This window comes from Protobothrops mucrosquamatus, unplaced genomic scaffold, assembly GCF_001527695.2.
Source record: "Protobothrops mucrosquamatus isolate PMUCROS unplaced genomic scaffold, P.Mucros_1.0 scaffold2175, whole genome shotgun sequence".
NCBI classification, from domain to species: Eukaryota; Metazoa; Chordata; class Lepidosauria; order Squamata; family Viperidae; genus Protobothrops; species Protobothrops mucrosquamatus.
The window spans coordinates 53504-74854 of NW_015388269.1; the positions used below are offsets into that span (position 1 = coordinate 53504).

The 21351-nt window shown below is 39.6% G+C and overlaps 2 protein-coding genes across 2 annotated transcripts in view; both read left to right on the forward strand.

Moving 5' to 3' along the window:
- The first annotated feature begins 4137 nt into the window (after positions 1 to 4137).
- On the forward strand, positions 4138 to 13461 carry LOC107294984 (eukaryotic translation initiation factor 4E). Its single transcript, XM_029285746.1, has 8 exons — positions 4138 to 4156; positions 4328 to 4331; positions 5718 to 5801; positions 6430 to 6525; positions 10716 to 10779; positions 11414 to 11527; positions 12251 to 12390; positions 13277 to 13461. Exons 1-8 carry the CDS (start codon positions 4138 to 4140, stop codon positions 13389 to 13391), a joined length of 636 nt encoding a protein of 211 aa, XP_029141579.1. The 3' UTR covers positions 13392 to 13461.
- Positions 13462 to 17516: 4055 nt separating this feature from the next.
- Positions 17517 to 21351, forward strand: part of TSPAN17 (tetraspanin 17) — a 19901-nt gene continuing 16066 nt past the window's right edge. Inside the window, exon 1 of the mRNA XM_015824270.1 lies at positions 17517 to 17650. Coding sequence (XP_015679756.1) covers positions 17564 to 17650 — 87 coding nt within the window. The 5' untranslated portion in view covers positions 17517 to 17563. The remainder of the gene's footprint in view (positions 17651 to 21351) is intronic.

Below are 21351 nucleotides of genomic sequence, written 5' to 3' on the forward strand. Positions count from 1 at the left end.
GTAAGTCGAGGACTACCCAACCGGTCGTAAGTCGAGGACTTTCCCTGCCCGGGAGCGCCACGCATGTGTGGTTCCGCCCCCTGCGCCGGCCGAGGCGTAGCTGGCAAGCGGCAGAGACGGGGCAGGCCGACCACCAGCTGGCCCAGCTCAAGGGAGGTAAGGCACCCGCCGGAAAAGGGGGAAAAAATGGCGGACAGCCTTGCTTGGCGACCCCCGTGAAATGGTCGATCGACCCCAAATGGGGTCGCGACCCATAGGTTGAGAACCGCTGCTTTAGATGGATTCCTGTTTTGCTCCTGTAACAACTTTAAGTTCCAAGCATCTACAATTTAAGGCTTCTTCTTCATTGATCTGTGTAGTCTTTTCTTATTATCTTTTTCTCATCATTCCTATATATCTGAATGCTTTATCTACGTTTCTGATTTGCTCTCTATTACATAATTCTGTGTCCTTTCTTTTCTATACGTTAAGCTGACTTTTCCATCTCAAATATCTCCTGGGGTGTTTATTTGAGAAAGCTTGCATGAATCTCAATGTTACTGCATTTTATGTCACTGATTCAGTTTCAGTTCCAAATCAGCTACTCTGCATTCTCTCTGTATAGGCTTGTCAGGGGTCACCTGTAATAATATCCCTGTGTTTCCTTAACTATAATTTGTTTAATAAGTTCAACTGCCTGGATTGATGAAGCATGATGGCGCAGTGGTTACAATGCAGTATTGCAGGCTAACTCTGCTGACTGCCATCAGTTTGATCCTGACCTGCTCAAGGTTGACTCAGCCTTCCATCTTTCTGAGGTCGGTAAAATGAGGACCCAGGTTGTTGGGGGCAATATGTTGACACTTAGAGAGGGCTGTAAAGCACTATGAAGCGGCATATAAGTTTAAGTGCTATTGCTATTGACGCAAAACACTCTAAAGCAGGGGTGTCAAACTGCCAGCCCATGGGCTGGACGCGTCACGCGGAAGCCGCACCCACCCCATTGCCAGCAATGGCAAAACCGTCCCGATACGTTGCATGATGTCACGTGACGTTGCGAGTTTTACATGTCTGCTCTAAAGCCATAAATATAATTACGAAACACAATGCCAATTTCACACAACATGCCAAACGAAATCATAGCATAGCTTAACACAGTGTATGAATCTAATCATTGTAGTTAAGAGCTGGTTCTCAAAAGATCAGAAGAAATCAACCTAAAGCTACATTTGTTGGTTATGAAAACAAAAGAAAGTAAAAACTTTTTAAAAATTATTTCCTGCTGTATAAACAAATGACAATAAAGCCTTATACTTTTAAAGTTATTTCTGTATATTAAATTTATCAGTGAAAAGTTTGGGTTATTTGGAATTTGACAGCCTTTGAATTTTTTTTTTGCTTTTTCTGTATTTTTGAAATCAGGGTTGCACTTTTTTCCTGGCAAGAAATGTGTGTGTGTGTGTGTGTGTGTGTGTGTATGTGTGTGTAAAGAAAGATGCAAGACATGCAGGAAATGAATGAAGCTTCTCCTTTCTGCTAGCTGAATTATTGCCTTTCATGCAGTTTATAAATAACTTCAAACACCCTGCCCATATAAAAGAGGTGACAAATCAAAACACTAAACACTGTTTTTCAAGTGTATATTTCTATTTATTATATTCTATTTAAATATATTTATATATAAATATAAATATACATTTCTTTTCAGAAACTTGAATATCAGATTAATTAGTTCACTGCTGGATTTTATTGATTGCATAGTTGAAAGCTACTTTATTTTGGAAAACTATTAACCATTTATTTGTTATGTATTTATTTACATTTTTTTATTTTACCTTTACTACTTTATAAATACCTCAAGGCAGTGAACAAAATTAATACTCCTTCCTCCACCTATTTTCCTCTCAACAACAATCATGTGAGGTAAGCTGAAGTGAGAGAGAGCAACTGATTCAAGTTCACCCTGCTGACTTTCATGCCTAAGCATCTCCTGGCTTTTAAGCCCCCATCTTCGCCACTAGACCAACCTGCCTATATATTCTGGTTTCCCCAAAAGTAAGGCCTACCCCAAAGATAAGCCCTAGTTTTGGGGTGAGGTGCATGCCTAAAAATCAAGCTAGGGCAGGGGTGGGGGTGTGGAGGTGCCCCACCCGCCCCGCACCCACTTACCTTGCAGCCAGGCCTCTCCTCGCTGGCCCACTTCTTCTGCAGCGTCTTCTGCAGCCAGGCCTGCATTTCTCAGTCACAGGCCTTTCCAGAAGGTCACTGCAGCCGAGAACCGAGTTATGCATTCAGTCCATAGCTCAGTTCTGCAAGATCTCTGCAGCCAAAACCAAGCTATGGATTCAATTCATAGCTTAGTACTCGGCTGCAGATGCCTTCCGGAAAGGCCTGACTGCGAAATGAAGGCTGGAATGCAGCTGCAGAATGAAGCTGCTCCTTCAGCCTTAGAAGAAGTGGACAGGCTGGGCGGGGCTGTCAGTGCCAGTGAGTATAAAAGACATCCCCCCAAAATAAGACCTGGTGCCTCTTTTGGAGGCAAAAAAAAAAGAAGATCCATTCTTATTTTCGGAGAAATTCACAGTCTCTTGGCTTTCAGCCCAAGCACCTTCACCACTATGCCAAACTGGATGGACGGATGGAGATGGATAGATGAATGGATGGATAGATGAATGGATGGATAGATGGAACGGGGAGGGGGCACATTGCTCTATACATAGTTACATGGTTCAAGCTTCTACTCAAAACACAGTACAGGTAGTCCTTGACTTACACTCACAATTGAGTCCAACATTTCTGTTGTAAGTGAGACATTTGTTAAGTGAGTTTTGCCCCATTTTATGACCTTGCCACAGTTGTTAAGTGAATCCCTGAAGATGATAAGTTAGTAACACGGTGGGTAAGTGAATCTGGCTTCCCCATTGACTTTGCTTGTCAAAAGGTTGCAAAACGGACACTGCAACCGTCATAAACATGAGTCAGTTGCCAAACATCTGAATTTTGATCATGATCTTGGCCTGAAACAGGAAAATATCCTAAGCCAGTGGTGGCGAACCTATAGCACGGGTGCCAGAGGTGGCACTCGGAGCCCTCTGTGTGGGCACACGTGTCGTTGCCCCAGTCTTGCCTACCCCCGTGACCCCCTCCTCACCAGCAGCCCCCCTGGAGGAGAGTTGCTCCCGAGCGTGGCCCACGCAGAGCAGCGCAGCCAAGGACATGGCAGCCAGGCAGCGTAGACAAGACGCTGCCCTCACGCCCCAACGTGCACAGTTGATGCTGCGGGGCGCGGGCAGAAAGCGTGGCTGCCATGGCGCTGGGCTGCCTGGGCGATCTGCGGTGGGCCCTGGAGGCGGTGAGTGGCCCTGCGCGCAGGCAGGGTGGGGTGGAGCAGGGGTGGGGAAGGGGTGCAGTGGGGGCGGGGCCAGTTTTTTCGGCACTCGGTCTCTAAAAGGTTCGCCATCACTGTCCTAAGCTCTTCCTAGGTACAGCATCCAGTTATCTTGCCCTCTCTTGGTGTGGATTGGGACCAGACAGAATGAGCAGACAAGGACAGGCTGATAGATGACAACTGGCAACATGATGTTCAAGAGTCTCAGTGGTGGAATTCAACTATGTGAACAACCCGTTCTCTGTGTGGATGCCGCTTCCTGAAGTCCATTCTGGGCCTGGGCAACAAAATTAGCTACCGGTTCTACTGAACTGGTGCGAACTGGTTGAATCCCACCTCTGAAGAGCCTCCTAAAACCTTGATGGAATCTGGTGTAATTTGACTTGAAAAAATGACCTGTTCTTCAAATGCTAGCCTCTTTTAAAAAATAAACCCACATCCATTTTCTATTCTATAATTGCTGTTCCGATTCCTCTTGTTTCAGTTTTACAGTGACTCTCCTTCCCACCTGCCCAGATCTCTATTTTGTTTTTGTTCTAATTTGTCATAAATAAATTGACTCAGGTCCTTTAACATTAAAGGCATTCTAATGGCCTTGTTTTGCCCTGCATGTCATGCTCCACCCAATAAAGGAAGTTAACAGATTCTACAAATGACATGCACTCAACTCTCTCCTCTTTCAAAGAAGAGCCTGTCTGGTTTGGGGATTTAAAGAGTTCTCAAAATACCTTCTAAGTAAAAAGAATTGGAAAAAAAATATTGCGTAAATCATGGCAGCAGCAATGGTACGTAATACAGAATTTAGTTATTTTTGCTGAGTGTTTTCTGACTCCTTTTTTCTTGAGTTGCAAGCTGCAGAGATAGTACTCACAAAAATGGAGTGTTAATTTTTCCACTCCATGTTTAACTTCTCAAGAACTCATTTTGGTTGGGGAGCTAGGCTGATTCACTCATTGGAAGTGAAGTTTTGCTTTGTATCACGCAGGACTTCAATTGAATGCAATGGGATACATTATACTTCCAAGCAAGTACACATAGTAAACCCTTCTGACCTGGCATGTATTTCAAACTTTGATCTTACACAGCCTAGATAAATCAGAAGACCTACATTATATGGCCTAAACTGCATAGAAAGCTAGCAAAGTTCCTGTACTCCTAACTAGAATGGGGATTTCCTGTACCTTTAAGTATAACAAAATACTCTGCATGTTGGGAAATCTTATTTCTTGTTACTGTAATGGTGATAGTAGGCCTACTAAAGGTGCTGAATCTATGCTAGGAGAACAAATAAATTGTGTCTACCATGATTCTACAACACTAAATGGAGAAGACTGAGGGAACAGGAATATAAAGTTTCTGCTTATGAAAACAATTCTCAAGCTGTTGCTTGAAGAAAACACAGGCAGGCCCAAGATACCTTGCCTAAACTAGCTAATATGAAAAAGAGACCATCAGCTCATTGGGCAGTAAGTTTTCCTTCATAGCTTTATTTACTCTCCTTAGCTCTTTAAACAAAACCTGCAAAGTCTAACAATGTCAGCCTTCTTCTCTGCTTGCCTTAGGGATTGTTGTGTAAAATGAAGATGGCACTGTTTGTTTTCCTGTTACTTTGACTAAAGATTTGGAAAAAGTTGGACATTTGGCAGCTTGTAATGTTGCTAGTAGAGTTTAGCCAAAAATTGCCTTGGTTTATTCACTCTGTCTCCTGTCCTTTGAGATGGTGGCTCAATCTTTTCCAGGAGATGTTTCATGTTGCAGGAACTAGGTCTGTTTGGGATCATGAATACATGAAACTATAGAGCAGTTTTTCCTTGTGGCTAGAACAGGTCGGGGGGGGGGGGGAATCTTAGTATACTTGGGATATGAAACTTTCTAAACTTTGAGAGATATTTTGCTTCTCCCATTCTGGAGAAAAGGCACATAGATAAGTTTTGTCTATTAATGCTGTATGTCCAGATAAAAGCTTTCTAGTTTTGCATTTGCTTTTGAGAAAGAACATGGGCCTGAAATATATGGGCTTCTCAATTTCTGAAAAGCCTATGGGCTTTTATTTAATCCAGGGGTTCTCAACCTTGGCAACTTTAAGACTTGTGGACTTCAACTCCCAGAATTCCTCAGCCAGCAAAACTGCAAAGCTGGCTGAGGAATTCTGGGAGTTGAAGTCCACAAGTCTTAAAGTTGCCAAAGTTGAGAACCCCTGATTTAATCTGTAATGTCTTATTGCTTCAGGCTTCATCATCTTTAGCCTGTGTTATTGTTTAGCCAGTAAAGACTTCAGGAAAAAATTGGAAAAAAATGAATGTCTTGTCAATTGCTATAGCATTGTTCCTTTGTTCAAACATTAGGCAAGCACACATGAAGAACATCAGAAGCACAAGACTAAGGGAGGAGAGACAGTTATGGAGCACATCACCAAGCATCCGCTACAGAACAGGTATTAGCAGTAAAATGGGGCACACCATTTTCTTTTATTATGTCCAATGTCCTGATCTTGGGCTTCAATATTCTTTTTTCTTACCTGCCATTCCTTTTATGAACTATAAATGTCCTGAACACATACATCTAAATGTCAGTAAAGGAAGCATACTGTATATATTTCCAAGAAATATTTGGTACTTTGTTCTCAAAGAGCAGTTAAAAAACTTCTATGCATCTACAGGTTTTATAGATATCACATAGGAAAATACTTTCAGCTTATGGATATATTAACTGTCTTCGGTCTTCTTTTTCTTATTAGTAGGAATCACATTCTTCAAATAATGTATTTGTTCATTATCAAATGCTTAAGATCATCCAACTTTCATTTTTATAGGGGTTTTTTTTGCAAGGAAAGGAGAAATGGCGAAAAGCCTGATTTTTTTTTCAGGTATTCTAGAATGAAATTTTAGTATGTATTGGCTACAAATATCAGTCCTGATTACACTTAGAGTGAGCTGAGCACTTATCGGTTCCATAAGATAAGCCTTAAGAAGCATGAGGATAATTTGGCTTAGCTTTTAAAGACCATATCCCTGACCTTGTTCTGGTTTAGTAACTTCACTGTACCTTCCTTTAATTCATAGGTGGGCCTTATGGTTTTTCAAAAATGACAAGAGCAAAACCTGGCAGAATAACTTGCGGCTTGTTACCAAGTTTGATACTGTGGAAGACTTCTGGGCGTGAGTGTTTCCTTATCCCCTTCCGCGCACATTAATATTTCAGTCATACAACCCCAAAGAAGTAATATGATTGTAGGTTACATCATTTAGCATGTGGATCAAACAGCAGTATGTTCACATTGGTCAGAGGAAAAATATAGAAGATTCTGGAGAACTTCTGTATAAATTATTAATACTACAAATGCCATTTGCTATTTTTTCTTTCACTGGTAACAAATACGGGAGCTTGTTAGAATATAATTTATTGATATAGAGAAGGATCTTCCTTTATTCCAATGCCTTGGGGTATTTGTAATTCTGTAAGTACTACTACTACTACTACTACTACTACTACTACTACTAATAATAATAATAATAATAATAATAATAATAATAATAATAATGATAAAGTTGGAAGGGATCTTGGAGGTCATCTAGTCCAACCCCCTGCTCAGGCAGGAAACCCTATACCATTTCGGACAAATGGCTGTCCAGTTTCTTCTTAAAAACTTCCAGTGTTGGCGCATTCACCGCTTCTGGAGGCAGGTTGTTCCACTGGTTAATTGTTCTAACCGTCAGGAAGTTTCTCCTTAGTTCTAGGTTGCTTCTCTCCTTGATTAGCTTCCACCCGTTGCTCCTTGTCTTGCCTTCAGGCTCTTTGGAAAATAGCTTGACTCCCTCTTCTTTGTGGCAGCCCCTGAGATATTGGAACACTGCTATCATGTCCCCCCTCGTCCTTCTCTTTGTTAAACTAGACATACCCAATTCCAGAAACCGTTCCTTATATGTTTTAGCCTCCAGTCCCCTAATCATCTTTGTTGCTCTTCTCTGTACTCTTTCTAGAGTCTCAACATTCAGTGGATGCAAAGGTTTTCCTAAACAAATCAGTTATGGAAAGCAATTCTTTCCTACATGGCATTTAGATCAATATTAACTTCCTGATAAAGAATTCTTGAGGTGCACCTGCATTTGAGATGCAGACTGGATCCTCATTTTCAGGGAAGTAATTATCTTAGCCTACAGTACTGCAGCAAAACCAGTCTTATACCGTAACTCCCAAGTGAACTGCAATCTACAAAATTTGATGCCAGCTCTGTGGGCAATTCCAATAGCGCCCTTGTAAATTGCTGCAAACATTGCAACACAGGAACTCAGTAAGCATCCAGAGGTCTTCTAGCTAATAATTAGCAGGGTGTTATTGTTGTTGTTTAATAAAATTAATCCAGTTTCCTATCCTAAGCTACTAATTGTCCTGGAGCAATAAAATACTCCACCTCCCCAACTTCACACAAAAAGGAAAAATACATAGTTAGCAGGCTTCTTTTCCATCCATGTTTCCAGAACATCTTACATGCATTTGCTGCTGTTTACAAAAAAAAAAAAAAAAATCTGAGCAGTTGCTGAAAAAGAAAGTTACTGGGAAGTTACTCTTCTTCTAATGCATTTAAAACAACTGCTAAATGGATTGCAACTCTGACTGGTTGATAATTGATCCCTGAATAGAAGAATTGTTATAAAATACTGCTTTCACTGATGCCTTGACAATTGGATTACAAAAACCATATATAAAGATAAGAACTATATAAGATTTGGTTGTTTGGATTTTGAGATTGGCTGGTTTGATAAGGCTAATTACAGATACTATGGTACTGGTGAAAGACTATTTGGAGGGAGGAGACAAAATGGATATTGCATATTTATCTAAAAGGGACAGGAAACCACATCTAATATTCCCTTTTGAAAGACCTCGCCTGGAACATCAGAGATCTGCAGGAGTAATACTCCAAGACAAGACATGCACTTTTAGGAGGAAATGTACGCAATGCTACGACAGATTCAAATGACAATAATTTCAAACCACAATGAGATCAAAAACAACTTTGATGATATATATGAGTACATCTTCAATCTAAACTTACAATTAAAAAACTCTCAGAAAACGACGATAAAGAATGAACAAACAAATCAGTTAACGGAACATTAACTAGAAGAAAATAACTTAAACAGGGAAGCTACAAATGAGTAGAACTACAACTTAATATAAACAGAAAAAAAATCTATAAGATTTTACCACAACAATGAAAATGGAAAAGATATTTTATCCATCAGAACTTCAAAACAAATTGGAGGATAAGAAAGAAGATTTAACAAATTGGATTATAGAGCTGCCAAGAAAATCATCAGAGTCTGGGAGACAAAAAGCATACATCCTACTCAACTTGTCCTTCTCATTCCTAACAACACTTACAAAAATACAGGAACTTCCTGGCAAGCAGAATATACTAACTTGGAAAGTTATTTGGCAAAAGAAGAAGGCTAGAGTTAGACTTAAGAGATCTGATTCGACTTACCAGATGGAATACTACATGATTAAACATTTGTTTGAATATGATTAAAAAAATAGATATAAAGGGGCCCTATAGTAAGAGGGATAAGAGATATAACTAGTATAGTATTCTTTACAATATATGAAATGTTAAAATACTGAGATGATGTATGTGAATAGAAAGTTTGGACATTTAAAGGTAATTAATTTTGAGAGAATTATGACTGAGAAGAATGATTTGAATACCGAGGGGAAATTAAGCTTAAATAAGAATTTTGAAAACAGGACATATAGTGACTTAACAAGATGACCTTTACAAATATAATTGAAATATAAGCCTTTCAGAAATGATGTTATATGTGGATGTTATGTAAGATATATAAGTAGTATAGTATTTTTATCATATATGAAATATGAAAATATTGGGATAGTGTATGATTGTAAATGAAAAGTTTGGATATTTAGGTAATCAACTTTGAGAAAACTATGACTGATAAGAATGGTTTGAATACTGAGAGGAAATTAAATTTAAATAAAATTTTTGAAAACAGGACACATAGAGACCTAACAAGATGACTTTTATAAATACAATTGAAACATAAGTTAATTAGAAAAGATGTTATATATGGATGTCATGGTTATTTGTACAAACACAAAAAATGTTTATATCCAACCTTGTATGCATTGAAAATATTAAGAATTATATTTATCTAATGTTGACAAAGGAGAATACTATTGGAAGAAGGGAAGATCAAGGAAACATACTATTAATTAATATATTGATCATGGAATTATAAAGATTAATCATTATTGATTGTTTTTTTCAAATATATGAACCCAGACAACCCACTGTTTACTAAGCACTAAAGATTGTTATTGTAAAAAATCAATGAAATATTTTTTTTTAAAAAAACAACAACTGCTAAAAGTATAGCTGATTGTAATCTCACAATCAGGTGCTTTCCCCAGTAGCTATAGCTGTATTTACATATAATTATAGTGGAGGAGAAAGGGAAGATATATTCTAAGGACTATCTGCAAACAGTCACTAGGAATAGGATATTGAAGGTTGACAGTGATAAGGAAAAGGAGAAATGGTCCTGGAGTAGCAAACCACCACCACTTTGCACACAAGAGAAAGAAAAATGGCTAGCCTCCACGTGGAAAGGGAAAAAAAAAAAATCAAGGATCAGTCTTGCTATCTACTGTGGAAGAAAGGGGGAAGATGAATCCATGTTTTGTCCACCCTGGCTTCTTTTGCATGAGAAGAATCTGCAGACTCAAAATACTGTAGTCTGCATTAATCCTATCTGAATGTTAAAATGGAATCAGAAGGATGGTGTATATTTGTCTGATCATATGCACCCATCCTCCCAGTTCAGGGCAATTGCTGTGAAGGGACATCTGTGAAGCCATTGAGCCAACTCTCCCCTTTAAGGATCTGTAAAAACAATGTTAAAACACCTGAAACACCTAAGAGTGAGCCAATGAGAAAACTGTTCACCCATAACATCATTGTTCCTTCCTTCCTTCCTTCCTTCCTACCCATTGGTTCATTCTATAGAGAAAATTCTAGGAACTGAGTACTTTATCTTTGTTCAACTATTCCTTAAATAATTATGAAGGTAAAATGCATAGCACTGACATTGTTTGGAAAATGAACTGTATCTCCTTGCTAAAAATGTCAGCTGAAATACGTAAAATGCAGCTAGGCCAGCTGAGTGCTGTAGGAAGTTAATAATGCTTTCCTGTGATATGGACGCGGATTTAGTGAAAAGATTTCTGGGTTAGGGTTTTCGAGATACCGATGCAATTTTGGTTTCTTATTGAAATAAAGTCATTCAATTATATTGCTAACATCTCTCTCCTGTTCTTGAAATTGCAGGCTATATAGTCATATCCAACTAGCTAGCAAGCTGACGTCTGGCTGTGACTACTCTCTTTTCAAAGTAAGTTCTCTTCCAGGACTTGTTAAGTCCCAACAACCTGACCCCAAACTCATTGAATTGTGACATGAGGGTCTCTTATATGAAGGTAAACAGAGAGTTTATACCGGTAGTATACTTTGAATCCCTTTATTGTGACGCTTAACTCTCTCGATTCGTGCATTGTTCTAATATAGGATTTTATCTGCAATAATTATGCTGGCTGGGAAGTCAGTATATTTAGAAGTTGTCCATATTAGGGAATAATGATTTAATTTTATGCCTTACTTGCTGGCATAAAACCAGTGCTTCCCATCTGAATGTATCTGAAATCTAACACATAGTGAGAATGTGTATGACTCACACACATCCATTTGGTAGGCCAGACCAAGAAATCAACAGCAAGAATCTTAAAATTACTTTTACTGAGACTGATTGCAAGTCTGACTCTGTTGTCCCTCCTCCTTCTCCTTAGAGTTCAGTGAATTAGGATGGTGCCTGTCTGAATTTCTTCCAAATGTTATCTAGACATTCTGGACTTAAAACGTGTTTTATTTTTTGTTGCTTTGGCAACAAAACTTGAATGTCTTCATCAAGATCATCTTCCTTATTCTGTACACGGCAAGCAGTTATTATCTTTAACATTTTTTTCTTTCAGGATGGTATTGAACCCATGTGGGAAGATAACTGGAACAAGCACGGTGGTCGTTGGCTTATCACATTGGCCAAGCAGCAGCGGCATACAGAACTTGACCGTTTCTGGTTAGAGACTGTAAGTAAGCAGAATACAGTTTATATCTTTCCCCCTGCTCCATTTATTTCTGAAACCGGGTGGTTCTCTGGATTGTGGCCATATTTCGGTAATGGATCCAGAAGCTCATCTCTGTCTCGCTTTAGTAGATAGAGCTACTTATATAATTGTTCAGTTTCAGTATTTTCTTCCACAAATGAGACCACACTCGCTTATTCGGAGATGGGCAATATGCCCTCAGACTAATTTAAAAAGTGTTTAAAAGCAATCAGTTAGACATCTGGTGTGCTTCCCTTCCCCCTCTTTTCTAACAGCTTACTGGACAGAAGAAGAAAAACGTATTGGAAAAGAGATAAAAAAAGATGTTGAACAGAGAGGGTGTAACCCTGAACACAGTAGGGCTACCAGAAATGAGTCACACAAATCCAGACCTTTGGATGGCAACTAAGAGAACTAACTAACTACATATAGGAAACTGTATTTTTTTGTTGTGTTGGCCATTCGGATTCTTGCAGCCCAAGAATGTAGACACATGTTTAATTTAAGCATTTTTCACTTATTAGGTTCATAGTGTGTAGAAAAGATTAGTTCTCATTTACAGTATCTCTCAAGATTCTATTCTTTTTTCCCCCAATATCAATATTAAACTCTTCAGGGCAGGAAAAACCTGGTACATCAGACAAATGCTAATATCTGGTTCCCTGTATATTTCATGTGGATTTTCTTCCTACCCCTTTTTTGTAGTTGCTGTGCTTGATTGGAGATATGTTCTGTGACTACAGTGATGATGTCTGTGGGGCAGTCATCAATATTCGTGCCAAAGGGGACAAAATTGCCATTTGGACCCGGGAGGCAGAGAACCGGGATGGAGTAATTCATATTGGGTGAGTGTCACCTTCAGAGGGCCCTTCCAGATTGAGGAATGTACTTATCTGAGAGATGGCAGGTCCCATGGACTTTAGAAAGTCTGATACCATGTTTCGTGCCCTTTTGGCACCTAGGAAAGACAGATTAATTCTCCTAGACACTCTCTCTCTCTCTCTCTCTCTCTCTCTCTCTCTCTCTCTCTCTCTCTCTCTCTCAATTTATATGGCTGTTTATCTCAAAATTATAACTCTGGGCAGCTAATCTATATAAATAAAAATGTAAATGTTCGTTTGTTCAAAATCTTAAATCTCTGAAAGTTCTTCACCGATTGCTTTGAAATTTTGACACAATGTTGCATTTGAATACGCACGTGTTTTTATATACCTACTATTATATAGATGTCACACCTGTGACAGGTAAAAACATGCTTTTTAAAAAAAACAGCACCATCTGTTGGACGTAAAAGCAACACACGCTACAGCAACATTAACCAGACTGAGCCACAGCAATGCGTGGCTGGGTACAGCTAGTGTTAAAAAAATAAATAAAACACAACTGTAAAAACAATACACATATAATCAGCTGAGATTTAAAAAACAACCAAAAACAAACCAACGTCAGGCATTAGAGTATTGCCATGATGTTAACGTGTTGCTTTTACTTTTTCTTCACATTTTAATATATCTTATGGATTTCACTTTGTATTTTGTATTTTGCAAAATGTTTTAATGTATGTTTTTATTGTTTTTCCTTTTTCATTGCAATTCTTTTATTGTAAATGGCTCTAGATTTATTAAATGGGATTTCTTTAAAAGGAACCATAAGAAATGTGTGAAATAAAAACCAATGGGGATTGATATCTTTAATGGCGCTCACACAAAATTACCTCGTTCTCTCTTTCAGGCGTGTGTATAAGGAACACCTGGGCCTCTCTTCAAAAGTGGTAATTGGTTATCAGGCTCATGCAGACACAGCTACCAAGAGTGGCTCCCTTATGAAGAACAGATTTGTTGTGTGAGCTCACTGGGCTTGAACTCAACCCTGGGCAGGATGGCTAAAGATGAGCTGCATGAAGATTTAGCATGTAACTACTCTTCCCATTAAAATGTAACCAAGCATTCTGGATTCTTGACTAGAGTTATATGGAAAGCATTTATACTTGGGGGCAAAATCGTTCCTGTTACCCTCAATTTTAAGCTAAGTTTAAGCCTTTAAGCTAAGAGAATGTCACTTAAAGAAGAATGTGCTTCATGTAACTTTCTAGTTCTGTGATCAGAAAAGACTTAAATGAGGTCAAAAGGGTTGTGAGAACTACTTGGTACCAAGGCAGCAGAAGAACTTGCCAAGAAACAGAACTTGCCTCTTTGCTTCTAATCTGTTCCCCAAAACTAGGCTCCCTTCAAGTTTTACATGGCCTCGGGGTGAGATATCACATAGAAAAATACTTTATTTTCAGTAAAAAGATATAATGTTTTTCTATTTCCAAAGGAAATGCATTTTGTGAAAAAGTGGTTCAATCATGCAATTGTTTTCCTGTTGAAGATTTATGTACAGGGCTTAAAGGAACTCAAAGTTACAGAACCAGTTCTCAAGTACAGTTTGGGTAGCACATAAACATATTCTGGTGTTGTTAACTTCAGCCACCAGCATTTAAGCCCTTCCTCTGTCAGATACCGAATGAGCTGGGTGCAAGAGCCGTTGAACCGAAAGAAGCAGTGATAGTCAGTCTACCCTGAAACAGTTTGTGTAGCTGTGAAGAATGCTACCCAGCTGATTTGAAGGGCAATGAGTTGACTTCCTATGATTAGCCTCTGCAATTGAGATGACATCAGGTTTGTGCTGGGCAATTCAACACTGCTATTCATTAATTGCTATGAATAATGCAAGCAACAGGATGTTTGCCTGTAATAACTAGCCCTGAAATGCCTACATAAATATGGCCATCTGCAGTGGAAAAAGTACAGCCTAAGCGAAACAATTCTACAGGATGTATGCACATATGGGTGCATATGTGCATATATATGTACATCTGTAGGGGTGGGAATGAAAATTGATGTGTTCCAGACCTTATATGATTGCACTAAATTATGAAGAGCAGACCGAAATCAAAACCCACTTTTATCTCTGCTAGAACAGCCATCAGCAGTACTGTTACTCTCTTTGATGTGGAATCTAACTTAATCTATATATGCTACCCATCTCACATCTATTTAGAGACAAAGATATAGTAACTTTCAAATCACAGTACAAACTCCAAAGGCTTCAGATGTACCTAAAACTAATGGATACCACTTTCCCCAGATAAAGGCCCATTCTTTGTTATTCTTTTATTAACACAAACGAAAACCAGAGCATTTACTGCTTATAACAGGTAGGATTTTTTGCTCAGGTCTTTTGGCCCCTGGCTCAGGCAGAGTTAAATAACTTGGATAATGGATTTTAATGATTAACGAGAACATCAATGATTATACACCAGAAGTCTCTTTCTAACCATCATTTTTTTAAAAAAATGCTTAAAATATTTATATGTGGGAACTGCCTGATTGGATTAGGTTAAATAGAGGTTAATTATAGAAACAAAAAAAATGCATCCTATGTGGAGAACGCCCACTGCAGCTTTAATCCCTGTGCTCAGAATTTAGTACATAAAGTTTATATGGGTTGCTAATAGATTACACTATTACTCAGATAAGATATGTAGGTGGGAAGCTTTTTTTAATGATTACATTCCTGTTTCATATTAAATAACACTTGTGCTAACATAATAGATGAAGAAAGAGGAAAAGTGAATTATTAATAAATGTTAAGTGGCAAAGAAATGGCAAAATAGGGCCTTAACGATTTGTCTACTGAAATAGCTGTCAAGAGGAAAGCTCACTCAGGAACTGGGTAGCTAAACTGACAGGAAGAATATAGTAAGGATGGGGAGGGGACCTTTTTGTGGAAGACAGGAAATAGCCAAAGTTACTATAAGAAAGATGTGAAGAAGTATTGTATTTCAACATAATGTAGTAGTAGTCCATCATTAATCATCTTAGGGATGTGCTTGAATGACGTTTTAGCCTTTATTCGAACATCTCTCCCCACTTTCTTTCTTATTCAGAGACAATGATATCTATATAATTATGGAGCACACATACAGAATAGAGTTGGAAGGGACCTTGGAGGTCTTCTACTCCAACCCCTGCCCAAGCAGGTAACCATATACCATTCTGGAGAAATTGCTGTCCAATATCTGCTTATAAACTTCCAGTGATGGAACACCCACAACTTTTGAAGGGAAGCCATTGATCGTTTGTTCTCACTGTCAGGAAATTTCTCCTAGGTTGCTTCTCTCTTTGATATTTTTCCATCTGTTACTTCTTGTCTTGCCCTCAGGTACTTTGGAGAATAGGTTGACCCCCCTATTCTTTGTGACAGCCCTTCAAATATTGGAAGACTGCTATCATGTCACCCCTTGTCCTTCTCTTTGTTAGATTAGACATATCCAGTTCCTACAGCCATTCATCATAAGTTTTAGCCTCCAGACCCCCAATGATCTTCATTGCTCTTCTTTGCACTCTCTAGAGGCTCAACATCTTTTTTGTATTATGGTGACCAGAACTAGACATAGTATGTCAAGTCTGGTCTTACCTCAGAAACCTCAGAAAAAGTGACTTGGGACCTGACCTCAAAGTTATGACCATTGCACCGCATCTGTGGTCTCCTTATTGCAGGCACTTGGCAATTGGCTTGCATTTACAATGGTTGCAGTATCTTGTGGTGATGTGATCTGATTTGCAACCTTCCCAGCCAGCTTCCACAACCAAAGTCAATTGGGGAAACTTAATTGGATTCACTTAATACCGTGTGATTTGCGTAATGACCTCAGTAAAAATGGTCATAAAACCAGGTCCAGCCCTGCGATGATTCGTTGAATGACTGTATCACTTAGCAAACAAATTCTGGTCCCAATTGTGGCCGTACGTTTTGACTACCTATATGAACCTGATTACTTTTATTTGTTACTTATTGAATGTCTTTTTTCCAGATTAAAACAGTGACATCACTTCTATTATTACCCCACAACTCTATAATGGGCCAAGAAAATATTTGCATCTAAAATGCCCAGTAAGCCTCCATAGCTCCAGCAGCCTCAGCATCTAGCTCTCCTGAGCCCCCCTCCAACACCTGAACTAATATTACTAATTCCTGTTTATTAATGTGAAGTTCTCTCTGGATTTAATTCTTAAAATGCAGATCAGAGAGTATTCTTCTGTTAGAATAAGACACATCTTCAGCAGTTGGTCTGTCATGAAAGGCAGCAATGTTTGCTCTATTCTGCTCTCTCCTCTCACGACAGAACCTCATCGCCATTTTTCCTTTAGTACTTGCCTAAAACGGCTGTTTTCTCTGTATATAGTGTGCATTTTTGTTTGCACAGAGCTCCCCAGGTGGGAGAGATCACTGGGACACCAGCAGGTTGACTGGAATTTTTTGTGACTAAAAGGGGCTGCTTTTTCTGAGATGATGATAATAGAAAGTAAAAAAACATATTGTAGTCTAAACACTCTAAACTCGGGGGTAGGCAACCTTGGCTCTTTTATGACTCATGGACTTCAACTCCCAGAATTCCTGAGCCAGCCATGAGTCATAAAAGAGCCAAGGTTGCCTACCCCTGCTCTTAACTTAAGAGCAATTTGTATACCTTCCCCTACATCCCATTCCTCTGGGGTAAAAAAGACCTAACATATACGGTACATATACACACACACACACACACACATAAACACAATCACATTAAATTGCAATAAAATACAAGTTATAGGTAAGATGAGGAAATAAACATTTATTGCAAATAAACTATTTTTTTTAAAAAAAGCAAATTTCTTTGCGTTTGCATTATGTCTTGGAAGGAAGCGCTTCTATTTTGGGCCTCAGCAGACTGAGGATTCTACAGCTGTGCTTCCGAGTTCCCATACCGGACACGTCTTCCGAGACTCCAGCGGAGAGGGGCGGCGGTGGTACCGGTAGGAGCGTGGGAATACGGGCTCTGCCGAAGTCCGGGTAGAGAACCGTGCACGCGCGTGCCGCTGCAGCAGCTCTCCCTCAACTCCGCCAGGGGGCGGGCTGGACAAGGCGATCCCGCGGCGGCGCTGGGCCTCGGCGGAGGGGCAGCATGGGGCTGTGAGCTCAGGCCCCGCGCTCGCCATGCCAGGGAAAGCCCAGCACTTCCAGGGTCCTCAGGTCAGCTGCTGCGCCAAATACCTGCTCTTCGCCTCCAATGTGCTCTTCTGGGTGGGTGAGCGCGAACGAGCGAGCGAGTCGCGTCCCGTGGAGGCGGTCGGCGGGCGGGCGGAGTGGCGCTTGCACCGCTTCTACCTGGGCGGAGGGGAGGCCAGGACGAACGGTGGAGTGACTGGGCTTTGGCGTTCCACGTCCGTGCCGTTTGCAGCGAAGTCCGGGGCCCGGGGCGGGAGGGAGGTCGCTGCCTTCCCGGGAACAGAGGAGGGGAGCTCCCCTTCGCCTAGCTGCGGAATCCTGCAAAGGCTGGTCGCGCGAGGCGGGTGCTCGCGGCGTCCGGATGGTCCCGCGCCGCGCGTTGAGCGTGACGGACTCGGCGCTCGAAAGTTTTTGGGGCAAGGACGTCCTTGGTTCCACCAAGCCTCTCGCTGCCCCCCCCCGGTCGGTGTCTTGCTCCGAGTCTATGTTCCTACTTGAGTTTCTCGGCAGTTTCGAGCAGAATCAGGAAAGGTTTTCCTATAATCAAATACGTAACCTTTGCCTGTCTCTTCTTTCCGACACAGCAGCTTTTTCTCTTATCACCGTCTTCTGGGGGGAAAAGGTATTACTGTATTTTGCAGGCTGCTAGTAGCTTCGGGTCACTGCTGGCATAGTTTAGATCTTATCCTGAAAGCCAGCTCCTTTAGTAAGCATGCACTCGGAAGTTCCTTAATCCCTTTGTTTTGAGGAAATTCATACTGCGAAACGGAACAGCTGCCCCACCTCATTCTTTCTTGCACGTATTTTACACAGTGTTTGTTCCAAATCCCAGTACTGTATGTATCTTAGGTTGGGTTCACACCTGGTGTTAAAGTGTGGTGTGATTGTCTCATATTATCTGACCTCTATCACTGTAAATATGATTATGGCTAGTAGCATGACTTGATCAACAAGCTGGTTCCACAAGCCATGACTTAGCACATTGTGTACCTCCCAATCTATCCTTTATAGGTTGTTGGACTGCATATACATTTAATAAACTTTTATTTATTTATTTATTTATTTACTTACTTACTTACTTACTTACTTACTTACTTATTTATTACAACAATGTGATAATAAACTACTATTATATAATAAATGTGTGGGTAATCTGCAGTTAGATTCATAGTCTAAGAGTGGTGAAAATGTAATAGTTCAAGCCCTAACCAAGGACCTAAGTATTATTTAGATAGCATTTAAGGAAACCATATAGCAGCAGTCCCCAACTTTTTTGATACCGGGGACTGGTTTCGTGGAAAACAATTTTTCCATGAATGGGGCGGGGGAGCACACAACCTAGATCCCTCGCATGCACAGTTTACAGTAGGGTTTGAGAATTTAAAGCCTGATGATCTCAGGTGGAGCTGAGGCGGTGATACTAGTGCTAGTGAGCGGCTGCAAATACAGATAAAGTTTCAATCACTCGCCTTCTGCTCACCTCCAGCTGTATGACCTGGTTCCTAAGGGGTGGGGACTCCTGCTGTATAGGCAGTTTCAAGCAGAGTGGAGGTTTTGTGTATGTGTGTAAAATTAGGATATTCAGGTCTGATAAATTCAATACATTAATAATTTAATTAAATAATAGTATAATAAATAAATTATTATGGTTCATAGCATAGTTAACAAGATGTAAAGACTGGATTTGGCATTTTTATCCACTTATTGGGTCCTGCTCAAGGACCTGCGATAGCAGATGTTGATGTTTGATAGGGCTAAAGGAATTGTCGTCGGATTTAAGCTGTTCTAAGTAAAGCTGCCTTTTGCAATTGACTGAATTGAATTTGTCATTGCCGATGGTGTTCAAGGGATTGCTTTGGGATTGCACCTATGGCGCCAATTTGCTATTGGTACTATCTTTGTTTTCTTTTGCACTTGTGTATTTGTATACCTGATTGCCTACTCGCGACTTTCATTGCATGCTTAGTTTTATCCCTAAAGGACAATTATGATGTAATTGTGTTACAGTTGAAGGAAGTTTGAGATCAGTTAGTAGTTGATTTTGTAGTACTTTTGATTTTTCCTTATTTGGTAGTCCCATTTGAATCAGAATTATCTCACCTTGAAATAGATGCCTATATTCATCTAGGAAACAGATTAATTTGAGACATTCCCATATCGTATCTCCTATTTCATAGATACTAGGCCATGCACACCTTATCGATACACAGTATGCTCCTCTATTTTCAATGTTTATTTTACAGTATATACTTATAAATATTTAATATATGTAAAGTATTTATTTTGCATAGTAAATTAGTAGTATTAGAAATTAGTAATGAATTATATTACTACTTTCTTATAAATGCTTCACCGTGCAGATTAAACAACAAAATCAGCAAAAGATAAACACTCATAAACTAGCAGTTGTCAACAGCATCTGGGGGAATAGAAATTAAAACTGTTAGATCAAAATCCTCATTATTAATTAAAACAGTGTTAACTTTATTGCTTCTGTAAAAAACAAATTATGGAATTTTTTCACAATTGAACAACTTTAGGTGAATTTTATTTGGGTTGTACGGAGAGTTCCAGCACAGAAGACTATCTGAAGTGGGCAAATTTGTGTACGTTTTAGGACTAAACTCAGTCTGTTGACAATCAAGGTGAGACATCTCTGGTGAATTTTTGATCAACAGAGGACCTGGCAGAGTAGATAAAATGGGTCATGGTTGCTTTTTCGGTGCAAAGTTCCTCAGAGATACAAATAAAGCTTAACCTGCATGGTGAATTTATTAAACATAGAATTACATTATTACTAATTTGCATCATTAAAGCCAAAATATGTTTGGAGGGAGGATTAATTTCAGTTTGAATTCAAGTACTAAAACTGTAATGGCTGTCTTCTAGAATATGACTTTTGACAAGAAATGAATATATGGGGAGCAAATAAAAAACCAAGTGATTTCTGTAGGTAAACTCTCTTGTGTCTGATCCATCCCCATCCCCTTGCACATGGGAGATATTGGAGAAAAACACCAACCTGTTTTTGTAACACCAGGCCATTGCTTTCAGTATGTATTCCCCATTGTATGCCTTTTTACTCTCTTGTAATCCCTTCCTCTTCAATGAATGTAAATACAAACATTAATTAGTTAATTGAGAGCCAGTTTGGTCAAGTGGTTAAGGTGTTAGCCTAGAAACCAGGAGACTCTGAATTCTAGTCCTGCTTTCGGGATGAAAGATGGTTGAGTGAATTTGAATCAACCATTCTCTCTGATCATAACCCACTTCCCAGAGTTGTTATGGGAAAAATAGGAGGAGTATTATGTACAGGTGAAACTCGAAAAATTAGAATATCGTGCAAAAGTTCATTTATTTCAGTAACGCAACTTAAAAGGTGAACCTAATATATGAGATAGACTCATGACATGCAAAGCAAGATAGTTCAAGCCGTGATGTGTCATAAGTAAGATGATTATGGCTTACAGCTCATGAAAACCCCAAATCCACAATCTCAGAAAATTAGAATATTCAATATTCTAGGCTCAAAGTGTCCCACTCTAATCAGCTAATTAAGCCATAACACCTGCAAAGAGTTCCTGAGCCTTTAAATGGTCTCTCAGTCTGGTTCAGTAGGAATCACAATCATGGGAAAGACTGCTGACCTGACAGTTGTGCAGAAAACCATCATTGACACCCTCCATAAGGAGGGAAAGCCTCAAAAGGTAATTGCAAAAGAAGTTGGATGTTCCCAAAGTGCTGTATCAAAGCACATTAATAGAAAGTTATGTGGA

What these genes read in the sequence shown, in the direction of transcription:
- LOC107294984 (XM_029285746.1), top strand. An exon ending in AAGCATCCGCTACAGAACAG is followed by an intron (nt 5,802 to 6,429) that starts GTATTAGCAGTA and finishes TTTAATTCATAG; the next exon opens with GTGGGCCTTATGGTTTTTCA. An exon ending in GATGGAGTAATTCATATTGG is followed by an intron (nt 12,391 to 13,276) that starts GTGAGTGTCACC and finishes TCTCTCTTTCAG; the next exon opens with GCGTGTGTATAAGGAACACC.